The 22554-nt window shown below is 37.5% G+C and overlaps 1 protein-coding gene across 1 annotated transcript in view; it reads left to right on the top strand.

Moving 5' to 3' along the window:
- The window catches only part of LOC111144433 (tankyrase), a 205557-nt gene that overhangs the window by 117656 nt on the left and 65347 nt on the right, over nucleotides 1–22554 (top strand). Inside the window, exons 6-8 of the mRNA XM_022498736.1 lie at nucleotides 16844–16938; nucleotides 18385–18451; nucleotides 18767–18953. Coding sequence (XP_022354444.1) covers nucleotides 16844–16938; nucleotides 18385–18451; nucleotides 18767–18953 — 349 coding nt within the window. The remainder of the gene's footprint in view (nucleotides 1–16843; nucleotides 16939–18384; nucleotides 18452–18766; nucleotides 18954–22554) is intronic.

Raw genomic sequence — 22554 nt, 5'->3', positions numbered from 1 at the left:
CAGGAAAGATTGCAACTTTTCTCAAGTGGATTACTGAAAAGGGCTCTTTCAGAGCTGTGAGGAAGAGTTAGTGAAGATTTAAAGATAAATCTCCAAATACATTTATTTCCTTAGATATGTTTAATTATTTTGAATTTATATCTTACATTTTAAGATTGTTTTCCCTCTTGGAATACAAAAATTAATTTCATGTGCATGTGCATTTGTTGGGGGGGGGTGCTCATAGTATTATGGGGAAAAGCAGGAGTTTGAAGCTAGAAGACCAAGTTTTAAATTAAAATTATTACTAGGCAAGTTTTGTCATATCTCTGGGTTGTCATTTTTTTTTTTTTAAAGATCCCTCCCTCCCTCCCTTCCTTCCTCCCTTCCTGCTTTCCTTCCTACTTTCCTTTCTTTCTGGGAAAGAACATGAGCCAGGGATAGGGCAGAGGGAGAGGGAGGGAGAGAATCTCAAGCAGACTCTGTGCTGACAGCGGAGCCCAACTCGGGGCTCGATTTCATGACCCTGAGATCATGACCTGAGTTAGAATCAAGAATCGGACATGCAACTGACCTAGCCACGCAAGCGCCCCTGAATTCTCCATTTTTTAGCCTACACATTGAAGAATTTGGCCATATGACCTCTCAAATACCTTTAACACCAACATTTTAAGATTGTAATGTATTTTGTTACTTATTTCTCACTAGAGTTAGTAGCAATTACCAGTCATACAGAATTAGATTATGTGAGGATGTATGGAGTCACACCAGATAAGACACTGCTGGAATCTGGAATAAAATTTACCTAGAGCCTTATTTCCCTTTAAGAAAGTGTTAGCATTACCTGAGGGCCCATGCCTGGCTCTCTATAGCCTTTCATGGCCTTTATCATCATCTTCTGTTCTTAGCAAAACTTGGTAGATGAAAAGTCATACCATTTTTTAAATTTCCAACTTTTATGGATGTTACTTGGGATTACAAGAAGGTCAAAATGCCGTAAGTCTGCATTAGGGAACTCTTCAAGTACTTTATGTTTAATTATATATCTAATCTAATCGCTTCTTTAAAATACATCTTGCTAAGCAGTGCATGCCTTACTATAATGCAGAAATCCCTTAGAGCAAGTTTTCTTGCCTACTTATGATAGAATATATTGTATAAAATCTCTATGCTTGTGTATATTCGTTTTGTAACAATAAGGGCTTGAAAATGTCTTTTTTATTTTTCATTAGGGAATCACTTCTACTAAAAGTCTCTATTTTGTCAAGCATGACATTTCTACTGGTGAGGGTAATTAGTACCCATGCCAACTGTGCTCTGTTTCTCTCTTTGAGAAAAGAATTTTTAGTAGAAAGGGACCTGTGTTAAAAAGCAGGTGGTAGGGGTGCCTGGGTGGCTCAGTGGGTTGGGGCCTCTGCCTTCGGCTCTGTTCATGATCCCAGGATCCTGGGATCGAGCCCCATGTCGGGCTCTCTGCTCAGTGGGGAGTCTGCTTCCTCCTCTCTCTGCCTGCTTCTCTGCCTACTTGTGATCTGTCAAAAAAAAAAAAAAAAAAAAAAAAAACAACTTTAAAAGGCAGGTGGTAAAATAGGAGTTCACTTTAGTTCTGCTTAGCCACCCTCCTCCTAACTTTGGTTTCTCCTACACCTGTATCCAAAAAACATGTTTCCTGCACTTGTCAACATTAGACTAGTTACTAGTTGAGGGATAGAAAAGGAGTGAGTACTCAATCATTTTGCTGTGAGTATGATTCATTACTAAAATTTGATTTAGAAGCCTGGTTACAAAAATGACACTTAAGTGTCTTCTTTTAAAATGGCAAGAATCTAAGTTCAAAGTGCTCTTTCTACCTCTACAAGTGAACCAAACTTTATAGGGTACAGTAGATTTCAGCTGCAACGTTCACTTGGAAACATCTGTGTGGCCGAGTGGCAAGGGCAGAGGGTGCGGAAGTAACACACACAATAGCTCCAGTGGTTTTGACGATGTCCAAGTCCTGTGGTTGAGTGGGATGGTGGGCAGTGTTAGGAACGTATTTTTATGTTATCAATTACTACCTGAAGAAGATATTTAAAAATATCCCTATAATGATCATGATTTGATATGATCTCTTTGGTTTAAACTGTTGGGTTAACATCAGTTAATAGTAGAGTATTACCTTTAGGTAAGGGTGAACCTTAGTGGGTAAAAAGCTTGCTTAGGGACAAAGACAAGTCAGATTTTAGAAACTTCTGGCCCGATGAGAATCAACAAAAAGGGAAGAATTAATAAAAGACTTAAGAATTTTGAGATTGGGGCGCCTGGGTGGCTCAGTGGGTTGAGCCTCTGCCTTTGGCTCGGGTCGTGATCCCAGGGTCCTGTGATTGAGCCCCATATCGGGCTCTCTGCTTGGCAGGGAGCCTGCTTCCCCCCTCTCTCTCCATGCTGCTCTGCCTACTGGTGATTTCTCTGTCAAATAAATAAATAAAATCTTTAAAAAAAAAAAAGAATTTTGAGATTATATGTAGCTTTGAATGAGCATTATTAGGATCTGTGGTCTGGCTATAATACAAAAGCAATATAAATTGTTAATTTCTTAATTAATTTTGTACAGTTACCTGGTATCCCAGCTCAGGTTGCCATACCATAGACCGGGTGGCATAAAAAACAGAAATTTATTTCTTAGTTCTGGAGGCTGGGAAGTCCAAGATCAAGGTTTCAGGATGGTCAGTGTCTCATGAGGGGCTCTTCTGGCTTGTGGAAAGCCCCCTTCTTGCTGAGAGAGAAAGCAAGCTCTTGAATATCTGTTCTTTATAAGGGCACTAACCCCATTATGAAGACTGTACTTCATGATCTTATCCAACCCTACCTACATCCTTAAGGTCCTGTTTCCAAGTACCACCACAGTAGGGTTTGGGCTTCAGTATATGAATTTGCCAGGGTGGGTGTGGGCACAAAACACTCAGTCTATAACACCGGGTTATTTTCATATCACTACCTTTTTAAAAAAATATTAATTTTCTAATAATTGACCAGGAAGCGTGCTTCCCTTCCCCCCATGCATATTCATCCATTTACTTACTTGCTCAATTAAATTAGAATTATAAAGGAAAATAACTAAAAACATCAAGAATCCCCATAATATTCTTTTTTTTAAAAGATTGCTTTCCGTGACTAGTAAGAAAATGTCTTACTCTGCTAAGAATAGTGTCAATAGTAAAACTTCAAAAACAACACTATGAATACCATGCATAATTATTTGAAATGCATGTTTAGATAGCTGAATTAGGAAATTTGAAAATAGACAAACTCTACATATAAAACGTTTCCTATATTGATTTATCTTTTGTGAAGATAGTAGCATGGTAATACCCTACTCTGAGACCATAAAAATGCCCATTAAAGTAATCTAGTTTAAGAGAGGACTCAGTACCTCTTAGGATTGGAGAAGGGGCTATGGGCAGGGAACAGAACTAGAGCTATCTGCTCTTGGCTAGTTTCAGCTGCCAGATTCACATACACACGCTCAGAAACAACAAGGACTTTATTACTGAAGGAACTTTGAGGTGACAACCTATCTCCCAAGTCCTAGAGCTCTTAACAACATTAAAATCAGCTACAGGACTTTCTCCCAATTTGCACAGTTAAAATGACTATTTAATGATTTAATGCAGAATGAGTCCCTCATAAATAATCTTTAGATGTCAATCAGTGTACCTTGTGTCCTGTTTCAAGAATAAGTCAGCTCTCTATTGAATGTAAGTTAGAATCTTTGATGTTTAGATTTTAAAACCCGAGACTGTGAATATTAACTATAAAAAGAATTCAGGCGAAGTTTGAGTAGTGTGAAAACTTTTCTGCATAAGGGATAAAGCATCAGGTTAGTATCAGGCACGAAACCTAGTTTCCATAAAGTCTGCCAGCTGTTTCTCATTAAACAATGCAAAATTAATGTTGCACCTTCTGAGAGTGCTAAGCATTCTTGTTTTTTTCCCTCCCATACAAACTCAATGAGAGGAAGCTAGAAACTCATTTTCATGAGTACATTTCAATTCTGCTGAATCTGAGGCTGGAAAAGAGAAAAAACAAATTTCTGGCTGTTGAAGAATCCCCTTGGAGTTTCCATGATGAGAACGTTAAGTTAAAATTGAATTAAGTTGGCATTCAGAACTTTATTCTCAGAAAGATTCCTCTGTGGATTTCCTGTTCTTTCTTGTATGCGCCTTTCCTTTCCCTGCTCCTTCTCTTCCCAATATATGTACTTAAAATAAAATAGTCCTTTATAGTCTCAATTTAAAAATAAATTTTTACTATATAAGGCAGCTGAAGTACAGGAACTTTATTTTATAAGCCATTTCATAAATTCTACAAGTTTTCAAATGCTTTAGGTTCATTCTTAAAGATGACAGGTGTTTGGAAGATTATCCTTTTTGAGGCTGGGAAACAGCAATCATATTTACCTCTGTTCATGCAGCCTATCTAGAATTCAGAGAATGTTCCTTGGAGGAAAGCATAAAAGGTAGTTAGTCCAGCCTCCCAATGCAGTGTTGGGACCTTCACTGTGAGAATCTGATGGCATGCCATCTGCCTCTGCTTGAATACATTTTTTTTTTTTTAAATGAGAGCTCACTGGTTTGGATCGGACCATATTTGACTTAGTGCCGAACTTAAGATGGCACACATTAGGGAGCTGTATTGACTAGCCAGAGGGTAACCAGGAAGGTATCCAGGAAATTATTCTGGAAAAAACCGTTGAGGCAACTGCAGGGGTTTAGTTCAAGAGACCAAGTGACAATCTGTTAGAGATATGTAGAAAAACCCTGCTCTAGGAAAGACGCCGATAAATTGCCTTGTCCCTTTTTAGTTTCCTGTTATTCTTTCTTGTCCTCTACTACTTACTATTCTACACAGCTGTTGTTAAGAAGCCCTACATTTCAGGGGTGCTCATCCAGGGGATGGTCACGCTCTCCTCATTCATGGGGTTTCACATATGGTGCTGAGGATCAGTGCTGAGGTAGTTAGAGCCACCACTGGGATCCCTGCCCACCGTGAGTTACTCTTCCTGCCACTTAGCTGTGTTAGTCCATCTCCGAACATGCTATCTAGAACCTGAGCAGCCAGCCAGAGGAAAAGGAGGAAGGCAGAACGGGAGTTCTGAGGTCAGACCGTCTGGATTTGATCTCTGACGGTGCTGTTGACTTCTTGTGTTAGTCTCCCTGTTCCCCAGTTTCCTCCTCTATATGCCGATTATAATAGTTTTCTAGCTCTGGTAATCAGTGTGTAAGGTAAATACAAATAAATCCAACTTAATTCATATAATACATTTTGAAAAGTGCTTCGAACCTAGAAAGTCCCTATAGATTTTAGCTACTATTTTCAATAAACAACTTTGTATTTTCAAAATGTTTTCATATCTTCCATTTCATTTTAGCCTGAAACTAACTCGTTGAGGAAACTGGGATGATTGTCTGCTAACTTTTACCCTATTACAGAAAACATTAATATGTTAGACACTCTTAGGTTCTAGGAGTGGTATCATGTCTGTTATTGCAAAGTAATAGTCCTGATATAGTCCGTTGTGATGAGACCATGTATGTGTTTAGCTCGAGATACTATGCTCTAGAGTAGCATTGATCAGGAGGCCCAGGACCAGAGGAAAAGATTGGAGAAGAAAACATTACTATAGGAGGATCAAGTAATGTGTAATCTGTAGAAGAAACAAGTTAAAGGAGACCTAGTTTTTGAAAAAGGAATGAATAAAATGTCTTTTTAGAAAAGTTGTTATTTCTACTTGAGTTCATCAGTTTTCATTCCCCAGATAGTTTCTCCCTTTATAGGGGTGCCTGGGTGGGTTAAGCCTCTGCCTTCGGCTCAGGTCATGATCCCAGAGTCCTGGGATCGAGCCCCACATCAGGCTCTCTGCTGAGCAGAGAGCCTGCTTCTCCCTCTCCATCTGCTTGCCTTTCTGCCTACTTGTGATTTCTCTCTCTGTCAAATAAATAAATAAATAAATCTTTTAAAAAAAAATAAAAAAATAAAATTCCCTTTATAAAAGCCCAAGAATTGAGAAAACTTCAAGGAGATTATATAATCTTCATTATGGTACTACTTTAAATCTCCCCAAGAAGACAGGCATCGGTGATATGTGTTTCCATGGACTCGTGCCCATATTGATTCTCTAGCTTGCAAGTTGTTTGATTTTGATTAAAGTATCACTGTCTCCAAGAACTTCTTAGGTGTACCTAGCAAGCAGATTAATCATGTCTCTCTGCCTGAAAGAAATCTAATAAGCCCTGATTATGTGGTTATTATATTTTCCTGGGAATTTTATATTAATGGCTGATAATAGCATTTTATTTGTGGAAGGGAAATACTGATCTGTCTTAACCAAATGAGAAGTTTGAGTGAGGTGTGTTTTGTTAAAGAGCCAGAACAGAGATGGAACAACCTGACTCTTCACTTCTAGACAATGAGTAAATAATCATGGTATAGCTAGCAGTGGAAATATTATACAAGGAATGAGATAAACTTATATATATTAATATTTTAAAAGAAAAATAGTGAATTACAGAAGAGTATAATATCCATTTGTGTGACTATAACAACAGCAAAAAGAACTCAGAAAAATGTGTCTATGTACTCAGTAAAAAATCTCAAGTGATACTTGTGCATCTATATACAGTGGTTCCCTTCAGAAAAGGGTTTTGTTGAGCCAGAGGAAGAAGGAGAGAACATTTTACTTTATATTATTTTAGAGGGAATACACTATTTTTGTAATATAAAAGGGAATTCTGTTGGAGTGCATGGTGAGTAAGGATAACTGATAATTGAGACCAGTTATAAAACTGAGAAAATACATATGTAACACCTCTTTTTTGGAAATATAACTGAAAGTATGTTTTTATGAAAATGTGGAAATAAGTTTTGGAATTTTTAAGTGTAATGATCTTCTGTTTGTTTGTATATACTTTATAGAAAGATGGAATCAGGGAGATTCAAATCAAAACCACATTGAGATAACCACCTTACACCAGTTAGAATGGCAAAAATTAACAAGGCAGGAAACAACAAATGTTAGAGAGGATGTGGAGAAAGGGGAGCCCTCTTACACTATTGGTGGGAGCCACTTTGGAAAACAGCATGGAGATTCCTCAAAAAATTAAAAATAGAGCTACGCTATGACCCTGAAATTGCACTACTGGGTATTTACCCCAAAGATACAGATGTAGTGAAAAGAAGGACCCTATGTACCCTAATATTCACAACAGTGATGTCCACAATAGCCAAACTGTGGAAGGAGCCGAGATGCCCTTCAACAGATGAATGGATAAAGAAGCTGTGGTCATATATACAGTGGAATATTTCGCAGCCATCAGAAAGGATGAATATCCAATTTGTATCAACGTGGATGGAACCGGAGGAGATTATGCTGAGTGAAATAATCAAGCAGAGAAAGTCGATTATCATATGGTTTCACTTACTTGTGGAACATAAGGAATAGTATGGAGGACATTAGGAGAAGGAATGGGAAAATGAAGGGGGTGGGGAATAGGAGTGGGAGATGAACCATGAGAGACTGTGGATTCCAAGAAACAGACTGAGGGTTTTAGAGGGGAGGGGGTGGGGGATGAGTGAGCCTGGTGTTGGGTATTAAGGAGGGCACGTATTGCGTGGAGCACTGGGTGTTGTACATGAACAATGACTCTTGGAACACTGCATCAAAAACTAATGATGTATTTTATGGTGACTAACATAACACAATTAAAAAAAAAAAGATGGCAGGGAGTTAAGAAATTTACAAGGATGATATCCGGAATTCACAGGTCACAGAGATAGTAATTGCAAAACTGATGGTACACAGAGAAATCTTACCACGAAAAGGAGGATATCCAGGCATAATATGTCCCCTGATACAATGCTGTATGCAGTATTGTTTATGAAGTATTCTTGCTGAAGAAGTTTCATGTGAAAGAGGAAGTTCCAATTTATGTGGAACACAGAAAACAGAGATAGGCACAAGTGAAATCAGCACACACGAAAGGGAACAACTAACAAGGTCTCTTCAATAAGTCAGGATCGTGAACAAAGAAAAAAGAGAGGAAGACCATTGTAGATGTAGGGAGACTTAATGGCACAAGAACCAAAAGAATTAATCCTGACATCCAGCGAACCAACTTGAGAAAGTTTTTCAGGCAGTTAGGAAGGTGCTTTATATGGGTATTAAATGGATTTACCACTGTTTTGTTAAATGTAATAACTTTGGGGTTTTAAATGAAAATGCCCATAATTTTTAGAGACACCTTGGGAGATATGTAAGAGCGAGATGTTAACAGTGTCTTGAGTTTGCTTCAGAACACTTCAGTGGGAAAAATAAAAGACAAGAAAAGAGGTGGCAGATGCCAGTGTCACCAGGTCTTAATAATGAATGGTTATTGAATCTGGATGATGCTTACATGCATGTTCAAGTGCTGAAAAGATCATAAAGCTTTATCTGATGAAGCCATTTTTGTAACTGTAGCAAGAGCAAGAGGCTGGAAGAACAGCTTGACTAGTATGTGGGTCTTGTATGTACCGAGAAAGACTACACTTGGGTCTTTTAAAGGAATTGTTTAAATGGGAAGAGAAGTATCCTTTGTTATCTCTTGAGCCAACTTTTAATAGGATTCTTTTCCTAGTTTGGCAGAGGAATAAATCTTTCTTTATTCAGAATGTCTGTGTGCCCTTGCACGTAGGCACGCACATACAGACACACACACAATTTTCTGACTTGGGACAGTTCCAGGAACCAGGAAATTCATTCAGCATGAAACTGAGTAGAGTGATCAAGCGTCTCCGTTTGCCAGGGATGAATGGGTTTCCTGGGACCAGGAAAATCTTGGGCAAACCAGGATGAGTTAGTCACCATGGTCCGGAAAATTCCAGAAGATTTGATCGAGGTCAGACTGGGCCTTTATCTTAATGAAAACCAAAATACACTATTATCATGAGGTTAAATAACTTTCTGATGACTTACATCATGGCTTCACAGTTGTGGTTTTATTCTTTCCTAGGGAAGGCATCAAACATCACTCAGGCCTCTGTTGAAATGTAGGTGTAACTCACACAGATTTATAGTCACATTCACCAAACCAGGTTTTTCATGTCCTCTGTTCCCTTTTAGTAATGTAAATCAAAAGCTAACAAAAACTTTCTTTTTTTAATACCCTACTAAATATAAGGTACTGTGTTAAGCCTTCAAACATAAAATTAAGATATAGTCTCTGTTCTCATGAGTTCAGGGTAGATTAGAGGAGACAAATAAATAATCACTGTACGTTATTTTGTGACAGGTGTTAGAGTAAAAGATTGTGACAAATAATTTTAGGACCAGTCTTTGGCAATCTTTTTTGTATTTTATTTGCAAAATAGTGTCCAAAGACAGAACAGAAGGAGAAGAGATAATTATTTGGAGTATTGCTATTTTTTTTTAAGATTTTGTTTATTTGCCAGAGAGAGAGAGAGAGAGAGAGAGAGAGCAAGAGAGCACAAACAGGGGGGAGCAGCAGGCAAGAGGTAGAGGGAGAAGCAGACTCCCTGCTGAGCAGGGGATCGAGTCCCTGCATCGATACGGGATACAGGACTCGATCCTAGAATCCTGGGATCATGACCCGAGCTGAAGGCAGATGCTTAACTGACTGAGCCACCCAGATGTCCAAGGAGTATTGGTATTTTGGAATCTCATTTTAAAATCTTATCTAAGGAATATCCCAAAGTGTATGCTTTATAAAAGTGGAATAAAAACAGTCTTAAGAAATTAAGAGTTAATTTTTATATTTTATGCTTTTTAGATGAACAGTGTTCCAAAGATTGGGATATATTCTGTATGGTAATGGTTAAACTTCGAGAGCTTTCTCAACACTATCAGATCAAGGAACGCTTTCCCTGTACGCAGCAGTCATTTGCAAGTTAGCAATATGTGTTTTATGTTAAAATGCAAATGCTAAAATTCCTCTGGGATTGACTATGTGTAATAATGCATTTAAATCTTAAGACATAGTTATCATGATTTCTTTGCTCAATGGAAAAAAAAAGATTTCGAATTTAAATTTTTATATTCTGGGCACATAATAATAATATAGGTCTTTGAAAGCTGATAGCTGCCTTATGAATCCATAAGATTCTTTTATTTTGATATTTAACCCCCAGGAATATTTTGTCTTTCATTGTTGTTTGGATTTGTTAAGTCACATGTGAAATTAAATTTAAGTGGGAAAATATTTTGTAACTGGTAGGCCTATAATTTTTTCTGATGGTATTTCACTTATTAGTACAATCTAATTCCCAGTCATTTCAGCTACTTAGTAATTAGGGCATTTGAACCATGTGGAGTGAACCAGGGGGAGTAGAGTAAAAGATGAGGTTGGAAAATTGGAGAGCAGTATTAGGAGAGATTTTTTTACGGCTTTCTAGATATTATACAAACTTAGTTTTTACTTAGAGTGGGATAAAGAAGGTTTGTTGGAAGGTTCTGAGCAGAGGACTGGTATATCTAACTGGTCTATTTTAGCAGGACCACTCTGCGGCCATGTTGCCTGGACTCTATGGGGATTATGCTGGAAGCAAGAATGCCAAATAGACAACTGTCACAACTTGGCCAGCTGAGAGAGGATGGGGACTTAGACCAGGCCAGTGGTATTGGAGTCTGAGAATCCAATACAGAGAAGTGATTGGATTCTGGAGATATTTTGCAGATAGTGCCAACAGAAGTACTCTCATTGCCTTGAGTGTAGTGTGTGAGGGAAAGATGGTACCCAGGAAAAACTCAAAAGTTTTTGACCTCAGGAACAAAAAGGATAGAGTTGCTATTGACAGCAATAGGATATTCTTCGTTGTAGGTTTTGGAGGGAATACTAGCAACTCACTTGTGTACATGATGATCATGAGATATCTCCTATATATCCTTGTGGCGATGTCAAGTAGGAAGTTAGATGACGAGAGTCAGGCGTTCGGCTAAGGGGACTGAGCTGGAGACAAGATTGAGGAGTCATCAGTGTATGAAAGTTAAATAAATGCCCAAGACCGCACAAGATCACCAAAGGGATGAGTATAGATAATGAAGAAAAGAGATTTAAGGAACAGTCATGGAGTACTCCAGTGTCAAGAAAATGAGAAGCAACCAGAAAAAAAGACTGAGGAGTAACCAGTGAGGTAGGTTTTGGTGTCCCAGATACCAAGGAGAGAAATATTTCAAGAAGGAGGAAGTGATCCGCTATGTCAAATAGTGCCAACAGCTAAAGTAAGGTTTGGACTGATAAATGACCACTAAGAAATAACTTCTAAGTGTGTAAGATACTTAATAAGGTGATAATAAGTAGTAACTACTATTTGTCATGCTTTTTCTGTGTGATACTGTATTAGGTGCTTATACCGTTTTCTTTCATCCATAGAATAGCCTAAAATGGTAGAAATGACAATTCTCATTTTACAGACATTGGAAGGCAAGACCCCAAGACACTAAGAAATTAGTCCAAAGTTATATACCTTGTAAAACTGCAAAGCAGGGATGCAAACCGCAAATATAAAAGCCTTTACTCATTTTCTTATATTATGCTGCCCAGACTAACGGTAAGGTTGCAGGCACAGCTTTTGAACAGGGCTGTCGCATGTCAACTCTTTTCACTCTGCATGTATGTGTAGGGTAAGTTAAAGCAGTCTTACTTGCTGCAAATCTATATCGTAAAAGACAAGGGTAGATATGTATGTTTGTTTGTTTCTACGGCCTGATTCCAAGAAGAAAACTTGGAATTATGAGATTTCCTTAAGGAGGAATTCCTTTTTCTATAAACATGTCACAGTATGAAATGTCAGCGATAACGTTCTCTTACAGCAGGAAAAAGTAGTTTGTATATTTGCAAGTGTTCCATATTTTATCACTCCTCATGCTTGGCTTTTTGAATATTCCGATGAAAAAATCTCTTAAGAATAAATCTAAGGGGCGCCTGGGTGGCTCAGTGGGTTAAGGCCTCTGCCTTCGGCTGGGGTCATGATCCCAGGGTCCTGGGATCGAGCCCTGCATCGGGCTCTCTGCTCAGCAGGGAGCCTGGCTCCCCCCCCCCCCGCCTGCCTGTCTGACTACTTGTGATCTCTCACTGTCAAATAAATAAATAAAAATTTTAAAACAACAACAACAACAACAACAAAATCTCAGCAGCTAAGTGTAATATGTGGGACTGCGGGAGACCCTAAGAACAGTGGGAAATGTCTGAAGAACCTGAAGCAGAAATTTCTTAAGACTGCAGTTTTGGGAAGATCATTGTAGTTGTTCTATAGAGGATAAACTGGGGATGGGTGGCAACTCTGATGGCAGAAGACCTGAACTGAAGATGGCTGGACAAATGGAGGAGAGCGAGAATGACAGCATCGGCTCGCCAAATGGTAGCAGCGCCTAAGTAGTGGTAGCTGACTCTTAAGGGAATAGTTAAATTCAGAGAGAGAGTAAGTACAGAGTAAGTGAGATGAGCCTTTCCCAGTAGTAGTTCCAATGCGGATGCTAATTACGCAAACTTAATAGCATCACTGGAGGGCATATACAAATCTGTAAAATGTATGCAATAAATTTGAAGAAATGACAAAAAGCAAAAAGAAAAAGTAAAAATTAAGAACAAAGGATGATTTGAACAGGCATACCCTACTAAGATCCCAGAGGTTTTTCCTCTAGAAAAAGTCCAGTAGGTATATTGTTTAGCATTTAAACATTATATACCAAAATACTATCTTCTGATGCAAAGCAATTAAAATCATGTGGTCTAGGACTAAATTTGATGAAAGGTTAACACACAGTGCCACCTTTATACCTCAGTTGCCAAATGGCAAAGTAATGATAAAAGTGATTTTCTAAATGCTAGGATAATTAGCAGAGTGTAATATAGCCACCCAGGTGCCCCAGCTGCTGAGTTTTTTTTTGTGCCTCTGTGTCTGGTGGGAATGGATATGTGCTCTTCATACTACCTGGAATAAATTTCCTCATTCTGCTGCCTCAGTGATTTCTGTTTCCTCTCAAGTCTGCCTTCGGGGATTAGTTCTTTGGAGAATCTGCCCTAATGGCAGTCCCCGCCGCTGGCCTCAGTGTGGTTTAGGTGTGCAGCCGCTTAGGACATCCTGAACTTCCTTTCCTACAGTATTTGTCACATTTAATAGTAGTTGTCTGCTTTCTCTGGGTGATTCCTCAGACCCTAGACTTCTTTTTCCTCCTCTTTGGCCTTTTGAAGATTTAGTATATATGTTATTTCATTTAGGGACTCATGTTTTGGAGGAATAAGTAGACTGATAAAGGCAAAGTACTGCGCCTTTCTTGTGACCACACTGGCCCTAGCACTTACCATGCTGCCATGTATATTGCAAATGCTAAAATATTTTATTTTTTAAGATTTTATTTATTTATTTTAGAGATAGAGCATGGGGGCAGGGAGGGACAGAGGGAGAGGGAGAGAGAGTCTTAAGCAGACTCTAACCGAGTGCCGAGCCCAACACAGGGTGTGATCTCATGACCTTGAGATCATGGTCTGAGCCAAAACCGAGAGTGGACACTTAATCAGCTGCACCCCCCAGGCACCCCAGTGTTGCATTATCTTAAATGAATGCGAGTGATAACCAAATTTATGTTCAGCCTTCACCACTCCTTGAATTCTAGTTAGTCCTGTAATCACTGGGGTATCAGGCACTTCAAATTCGATAAGCCCAGACCTCGAAATCTTTCCCTCTGGCTTCCTCTTCTCTCCTCCCTTCCCTTTTCCAACCTATATCAATCCTTTCTTTTCATCTGTCACTGACATTTTTGAATTGGAACTGCTGTATCCTTTACTACCTGCATCAATTATCAGATTCTATCAATTCTACTTTCTAATAGTTTTTGATACTCACTCTTCAACTCTGTTTCTTTCACAACTGCTCTATTTCAAGCCTCCTATCACTTCCTACCTTGCCAGTTACAGTCTTCTAATTTACCTAATTACAGTAATTTAGAAACTAAATATATAACCATTTTCAAAGCACTATAAATAATTTTTAGTCTCCGTGCTTCTTAAAAATCCGGAAACTAAATATTTTTTCTTCTGTTTTATCCTTCTAAATAAACAGTTAAAGTGTATGTATATGTATTCATCCATTTAGGGACTTTGTTCATTTTTAAGAACAAGAAAAACAGTTATTAGATCAAATGTATTTGAACAAAATTTTGTAAAAGATTCTTAATATGAAAAAGGAAAATCTTTTTGTGCATCAGTAATGAAGATGTCAGTTTTTTCATATAATAATAAATGTCAGCTAAGTCCTATAAAAGCTTACTGACTTATTGGCCGGACAGCCAAAGCAGTCATTGTCTCTGGAGGAAGCTTCCCTACTGTATTGTAAAGTCCAATTCAGTCCTGAAGGTGAGCCAAGATAGAGTAATGGAAACTAATTTTACCTTCCCTCTTGAAATTATTTTTTATAAAAAAGCTAAGCAAAATATATGAAACAATGGTTTTCAGAAATTGGACATCAGGCAGTACATGGAAGTGACCCCTGAGAGATAAGCATTAAATAAGCCAAGTTGTGTGATTGCTCCAGCTTACTGCCTAGAAAGCATTTCCAGTCCTTAAATCAGAGAGAGGAAGCCCAGGGGGAGCCCAGTGATCTCCCTGAGATGAGAAGGTGGAATTAGGAGCTTGGGAGACCACGTGGCAAGAGTTAGCAGGTGGAGGGCCAGTGAACAGAGCATTGCAAAGAAGAGAGCTCCAGAGATCTGCAAAGTTTCCCTGACTCCTTTCAGCTGAGTACTGATTAGAGGAGTCTGAGGAAGCCACATGGGGTGATAAAAAGAACCACTGAAAGAGAATTAGAGGTAGCAACCCCAGCACGTCAAGTTGCACCACATCTGTGATCATTCTGTTGCTACCAGCCGGACTGGGCAAACTCCCTCATTCATCAGCTATCATAGGGTACTCAGAAGGGTCATACCTCCTGGAAGGGGAAATTAGTCCTAGTCTAAAGGTTGCTCTGGTTCTGTTTAATAAAGCTTAAAAATAAGCTTTGAAAGCAACCTAATATGTATCTTAAAATTTATGAATATATATATATATATATATTCATAATCGTAATTGAAGTTCCCTAAAGAGAGATTGGTGGGAGAGAGAGGACAGAAAAAAATACTTGAAAAAATAATAGAATATTTTCCAAAGTTGGTGAAAACTACGAACCACAGATCTAAGAAGCCTAGCTGGCCCCAAGCATCACAAAAGGAGAAGTCGGAGAAGGAACATCAGCAGCAGAAGGGCATACCAATGTCCTTCAAATTAGGTTGCTTGAAGCCAGTGATAAAGAGAAAGTACTAACGTATCCAAAACAGAAGCCACATGTGCAAACGAACAAACATAAGGATGTTGGCAAATTTCTAGTCCAAAATGATACAAGCCAGAAGATAAGCAGCATCTTTAAAATATTAAAGGAGGGGGGAGAAACAGTTTTGAAAATAACTTGATATTTCCTGGCAGTCTTATTTGCAGTAACATTCGACATGTGTCTGGAATCAGGAATTTGGATGGGCAAGTTGTTTGATGCTAAAGAAATTTTCATTATTTTTTATATGGTATTTTACATTTTATAAGTGTTTATATATGAAATAAAACTTTCTCTTAGCACATTTTTGAACTAGCTAGGATGAATGATTTTATCTCTTTTATACATGAAAAGGCTGAGATGTATAGGGAATATGACTTTCATAGTTTCATAAGATCCAAGAATATAATCAGGTTTCCTGACATCCTCTCTGGGACTCTTCTCATCTACTTGGTCTCCTCATTATTAGCTGTGAACTGCCCAAAACTATTTCCTAAACTTAAAGATTCTCAGAATATATAAAATATACTGCCTCGAAAGCAGTAATAAGACTTTTGTTATCTTGCCATTTATAGTATATGAAGAAAAGAAATTGAAAATCTTCCTAAATATCAAGGCCCAAATAGAAGACAGGAAAAATGAGAGTACATTAAGGTATACTAGACCCTGTGTGAAAAGCTGTTACAGTATTTAAACTTTAAGTAAGTGAGTAAAGGTGGGGAAATTGCAGTGGTTGCAGAGAACCTTTTAATTTAATGTCATTGCCTTTTTTTAAAAAAGAAGTTTGATTCTTTTCATTACCATATAAAATATGAGCAGAGAACCTTTTAATAACTTGGTTCAAATTAATGTGGCAGAAATTAGTTGGGGAGAAACTGTATTTTGTATTTATGCTGCATATATAGTACATAAAATAGAATTAAATACTATCTTGTCATGTCATTGCATCTGATACAGCAAATTCATTTTGACCTATTGCTAACAGCCACATGGAATGAATACGGTCCATTGTCCTTTTTGGTGCCACTAAAGTTTCTTCAAATTGTTCTTTAGAGAGGCTTTTCAACCTTCGTATTCAAGAGAAATTTTGAGAGCCAGCTCTGTAGGGGAGGCCTTATGATAGAATGGGGATTGAAACACTCAGACTTGAAAAGTGGGCAGAAAAGTAGGATAAAGAAGAATGTTTCCGGTTGTGAAGAATGTGAACCCTAAGAAGTCTTCCCAGAGTGCTGAGAATCATTCCTGTGGGAAAGAAGTAAGAAAGTAGAGAAGTTGGGGTAGAGCTAGATTACTGAAGGCCTTAAAAAACAAGTGGGAGAAATAGGTGAATGACACTGAAGTTAGATTTTCCCCCCGAGATGAAGGAATTGTCTATCATCCAGTTATGAAATGTGACCTTCTGTCACTTCCACTTCGCGTCTTCTGCGTGTGTGCACGTTTACTGTATTTCAGTCTAAGTAAACAGCGATGAAATGACAATGCAAGAATGATTTACCTCAGGAGGGGATGTGTTTTTCTTTTTCTTTTTTAGTCCACTCCTCTACATCTAGCAGCGGGCTACAACAGAGTTCGGATAGTGCAGCTGCTTCTCCAGCATGGAGCCGATGTTCACGCGAAAGACAAAGGGTAGGTGTGTCCATTTACTTCCTTGAATGGTCTTACCCAGGAATCCTTATGCTTTGTTCACCGCATCCAGAACACTTAAGGTTTTTGCACACTGGACAAAGGCACCCATTTCTTTACAGCTCCTGTAGCATTTTAAGAATGTTAATAACTTCGGTTTGACTCCATTTTCATGTTCTACTTACTAAGAGGCTTTCTCATGGTGATGGCCTAAATTAGTTAAATTTTATTGCATTTCTATTATTTGAAGTTAAAATTTGCTTCTCTCAATTACATTTACTATTTTTCAACTCAAGTGATATTCCAGAAAGGGAGATAAAACAAACTGAAAATTCTGATAAGCCAGTAACATAGCTATCCTATTCACCTGGTATGTAAGGATCATCTTTTATGGATAAACCAAAATCATAAGTTTATAATGTTCTACTTTGGTTTTTATCCTGATAAAATCCTGGACATCTGACCTGAGAAAACTTACAAAGGTTGTTATGGGAGTGGTGGGAGATGGGAGGGACTACTAAGAAAGCAAATTTTAGAAAACTTTGTACCCATTCCCTACCTAGTCTTCAGGGCATCTAGGAAGTAGTTCTGCTCCTATGTGATAGGCTAACGTTCCTCATTATCCCGCCTTAAGATCAAGAAGATATTGACCTTACTGCCCAGGCAAAGGAGGTCCCTATTACACTCCTGTGATTGGCAGCATAAAGCGAAGCAGCCCAGAGAGGAGGGTTTCTTTCACTTTGCCCCTCTCCATGTCAGAAGACATGGGAAAGGAAGAAACGACTCAGTATTTGAGACAGTGATCAGAGAGGGAATCTGTCATTCCAAATCTATTCTTTGTGGTGCTGCTTCTTTCTTGTCGGTGCCTGCTGTTTTGCCATACGCAAATGGTGTCCCAGTAGTATAGGAGCACACATGCCTGACGCTCTTGTACATCTCGGTTTCCTTGTGCATGTCCAAAACCAGACGGGTGTACGATAGGTGAGTCATCAAGAGAAGCGCACCACAAAAATGGCAGTCTTTGGCTCGCACAGAATGATACTTGGAGATGCAAGTTATAGGAGTTCGGATATTTCATTCTTAAGCTGGAAATTACTTTCCAAAATGAAATAAAATGGTAGAAATATTTCAACTCACTCCCAAGTAACATTTTTCTGTGATACTTGATCTATAAAGCATGCAGTGGTCAATTAACACATGCTCTTCCTTTTACTTAAATACTTTTCTAATTGGTATTTTTATCATTATATTTAAGGGTTATAAACACAAGGCACGAGGTAAATATAAAAGGTTAAACATTAGCTATACCTTGTATCCTCGTCCTAAATACTTTAAGATATTTTTAATATAATTATATTGGAATCTATTAAAATTTTGTCTCAGCACTTCTTGGGTAAATGACTACATTATTTGAAATTGCAGTACTTTAATTAGCCTTTTTTCGTTTAGTGGACTTGTGCCTCTTCATAATGCATGTTCGTATGGACATTATGAAGTCACAGAACTGCTACTAAAGGTAAGAGAAATTTTAAAATACTGAGCATTACTTGCTTTTTTTTCTAACTTGTCATAAGTTTTCACATGATTCGTAGGCCAGTTAAGAGTTTTAAGAAAACAAAAGATGTTTTAAAAATAGTACTGTTGCCTTAAAATTTTTATAACATTCACTTTATTTTAAATTGTTTGTAAAAACTGATATTAAAGAAGCTAAAACCCTTCTTGACATTTCAAAGAGTCATAGCTGAAATTTACAAGGGAAATAAATGTCTTCTGTGTTTTATTTGACCCAGCGAAATGATCACTGACCTAAAACTTTTTTTTCTCCATTCAGCATGGAGCTTGTGTTAATGCTATGGATCTCTGGCAGTTCACTCCACTCCATGAGGCTGCTTCCAAGAATCGTGTGGAAGTCTGTTCTTTGTTACTTAGCCACGGGGCCGATCCTACATTAGTCAACTGCCATGGCAAAAGTGCTGTAGATATGGCTCCCACTCCTGAGCTCCGGGAGAGATTGACTTGTATGTATTTATATCCTAAACTCAATATTACTTGCTGTAAATTAGAATATCTCAGTTTTGTTAGTTTAGTCCTTAAACTGGTCTTTTGTCCCACTTCAATACTAACCTTCTGTTCTTACACATACACTAGTTTATAGTCCTCATTTCGGGTCCTGTACCTTTCTTTTAAGGCTGATGAGGCTGAGTCAATCAGTAACCATTTATCGTATGCTCACTATGTGCCAGGTACTGGAAATACAACAGCGTACAAACCAGAAAAAAATTCTCCGAGCTCACAGAGTTTATATTCTTGTACTGTGGATAATAATATTTGATATATAACATTACTGAGTACTCCCTGTTTCACAACCCCTGTAGGATTGTACAGCCATGTTTCTATTTTTTATGTGTGTTATATAGCCCAAGTACGATCACTTGCCCTAATTTGAGTAAGATCTTTTTTATGATTTGGTGGAATTAATAGTCTCAAATGCTGGTATATATTACCTACATATACATGGGCATGTTTTGTAGATAAACTTTTTGTTTTGGAATAGTTTTAGATTTACAGAAAAATTATAAAAATAGTACAGAGAATTCCCATATATTCCATATCCAGTTTGCCCTCCTGTCAACATCTTACATTAGTATGATATACTTGACATACATTATTAACTAAATACCATACTCTACTCATATTTCCTCAGTTTCTACCTCAGGTCTTTCTTTTGTTCCAGGATCTCATTCAGGACACCACATTACATTTACTGGTCATATCAAATAATGATATATTTAATTCTATATGTGGGCATTGCAGGTTTAAATTAAACTAGGCATCACCTACCCAATACTTAACTGGTCTCCTGATTGGTATTCTCTCTCAGGATTCAAAGAATCAGGTAACTGGACTTCAATGCCAAAGAAAATCTTTAAATGATAACTTAAGAAAAAGGCAGCGTCAAAATGATGATAATGTCGTTTAAACTTAACCAGATTTTAAGCTGGCTTATGTTAAGACAGGAAGAGGTGCAATTTTCATTTTGCTTAACTAGAAGTTTAAACTTATTTTGGTACTAGAACAGATGACATCAACAAGATTAAAGGCCAGTGCAAACTAGATTATATCTAGACAGATGTCTTAGCAACGAATCCTTGTAGAAGTGCCTTTATTTCCCCCCCCACTCGTATGACCCTTGTCATATGTTATCTTGCATTATATAGTTCCTTCTTCTATGTGTATGTTTTGTCTTTCCAGTGAAATTTAAATTCTTAGAAAGACTTTTCATTTTATTGTCTTCTTAGCACCTGCACAGTGCTTTGTTACCTAATAAAAATGTATTGCTGGTATTTGTGTTTGGGCCCATCTGTCCAACTACCCTCAACCCAGCACGGTGCATTGTGCACTATGCACAAGTTTATTGACTTGAACTCGAAACTTTTTTTTATCTTTTTCTAATTTCCTTCTTTTAGTTTGTACCCAGGGCTTAGCTTTATCCCCATATCACCTTTAACTTCTTTTTCCTATGAAACATTTTGCAAATTATGAGTAGTAGTATGAGTTTTTGTAGTGCATTTCATTGGACCATCTGATTCCACTCTACAGATGATGAGTTAATAGAAATTTGTATAGTTTTGTAAAAGAAGTTCCCTGATGAGAGTATTTTTCAACCTTCTCAATATTTTTTATTTTATTAAGTAAGATTCTACCAAGGAATTATTTGAAGAAAAGGATTTGATAAAGTTGGAACTGCTCTAACTATGGTTTTCCTCATCATGTCCACTGCCTTACAGTAGGCATTCACAATTACTTTTTAAGTTCTTTTTAAGAACTTTTTAAGTTCTTAAATTACTTTTTATGTTTTAAGTTCAATTACTTTTTAAGTTCTTTTTAAGAAAATTGTATAAGAGGACACCTGGGTAGCTCAATCAGTTAGGCGGCTGCCTTTCGCTCAGGTCATGATCTCAGGATCCTGGGATCAAGTCCCACATCAGGCTCTCTGCTCAGCGGGGAGTCTGGTTCTCCCTCTCCCTCTGCCTGTGGCTCCCCTGCTTGTACTCTTTCTCTCTTTGTGCCAAATAAATATAGTCTTTTTCATTTTAAAGAAAATTATACAAGAAACAAAGAAAAACAATATTTTGATCATACCCATGGTCATAGCATTTTCATTATACACATTTTTTTCTGCTCTTCTCTCTCTCTTTTTTTTCACATGTTGTTTCCATGAAGCCAAATGAACAAGGTAGTTTGGATTCTGCACATACTAGAGGAGAAAATACTGAAAGTAGCTTTCGTTCTAATTTCAAAATGCATTTGAAAAGAAATTTTTAAGGCATTTTATAAATATTAAGTTTTCAGGGTAAGTGTGAGTAATTTGCAGTTTTACTGCTTTCTTTTTAGCTACTTAAGTACTTCCTTGAGGTTTTTAAAAAGAAACCTTTATGTAACCTTTGCATTTAGAAGGGACCATTATATTGATAGATTTTCCATTCTCTTCTTTTTTATTCTTGAGTATACATCAATAAAATATTTTACATTCGAAGGTCAATTTGGGCAGAAATCTTTACCTTTTTTGTAAAGAGCAAAGAAAAGGAATATTTTACTTCTTGTTATTTGAGAAAATATCATGTTGTTTAATTGCATTATTATATCCTAATTTCTTGATTTCCTTAGTAGTACAGTCTTATTATTTATGTTTTTCTTAAATTTGTCCATTTAAGTTTTTCCTGAGTACCTTTACTGAACTTAAAGGAATAATTGAAAAAGTAGAATTGCTTTTATTATTTTGATATTCATAGGACATTTGTCATTAGAGAAAAAGCCAGTATGATTTGAATTCAACTGATATTTTTCTAGACTGATGACCAAAGCGAAATTGTACTTTTTACTTGAAAGCAGTTCTCAGGACATCTCTTTCCTTTGTAGTGGTCAGGGTCCCACTCCTTACATATGGCAGTTTGTAATTCTCTCACTTGATTTATCTCTAATTTTCTCATTAAAATGAGAATCTATAATTTTGTTATTTGGAAGTACTGGTTTACTTTTATTTCATTTGAACTTGACTTTGAGTTCTGATGTTTCAAATTCCTAATCTTTGAGGAATTTAGCAATGATAAGGTACCACTAAATAAGAGGTTTTATAAAAATGGTTTTCCCTTGAACCTGCCATGACTTATAAATATTCAGCATACACGCAACAAATGAGTACATACTGTACTATATAGCGAGCAGTGTGCTAAGTGATGGGACTCCCCTAGCAAATAAGGTCATGTGGTATGTCCTGTGATAGAAGGGTAAATGCAACTGCAGTGGACTTCATAAGATGGAATCCTAACCCAATAATGAGGAACATCAGGAAGGCTTATTCAGAGTATCTAAACTGGGACCTTGAACAATAATAGTAGTTATTAAGGCACATGTGTGTGTGTGCATCTCTTTTTCTGTCTTTTGAGGAACAGAAGGGAGTAAGATGGGGAACTCAGGAGAGGAGAGAGAGGAAAAGAAAGGAATGCGGTAGTAGGCAGGTGCAAAGGCCTGCTGTGTAATATATTTGGTTATAAACCATTTATATCTTTTTAGAACAATTGTCAGCTTTTTGTTAGCAAGTGGTCATATCAAAATACA

This window comes from Enhydra lutris, unplaced genomic scaffold (assembly GCF_002288905.1).
Source record: "Enhydra lutris kenyoni isolate GAN:26980312 unplaced genomic scaffold, ASM228890v2 scaffoldscaffold11, whole genome shotgun sequence".
In the NCBI taxonomy this organism is placed as follows: Eukaryota; Metazoa; Chordata; class Mammalia; order Carnivora; family Mustelidae; genus Enhydra; species Enhydra lutris.
Note: the sequence above shows the minus strand (reverse complement) of the source record. Positions and strands in the feature narration are given on the sequence as shown.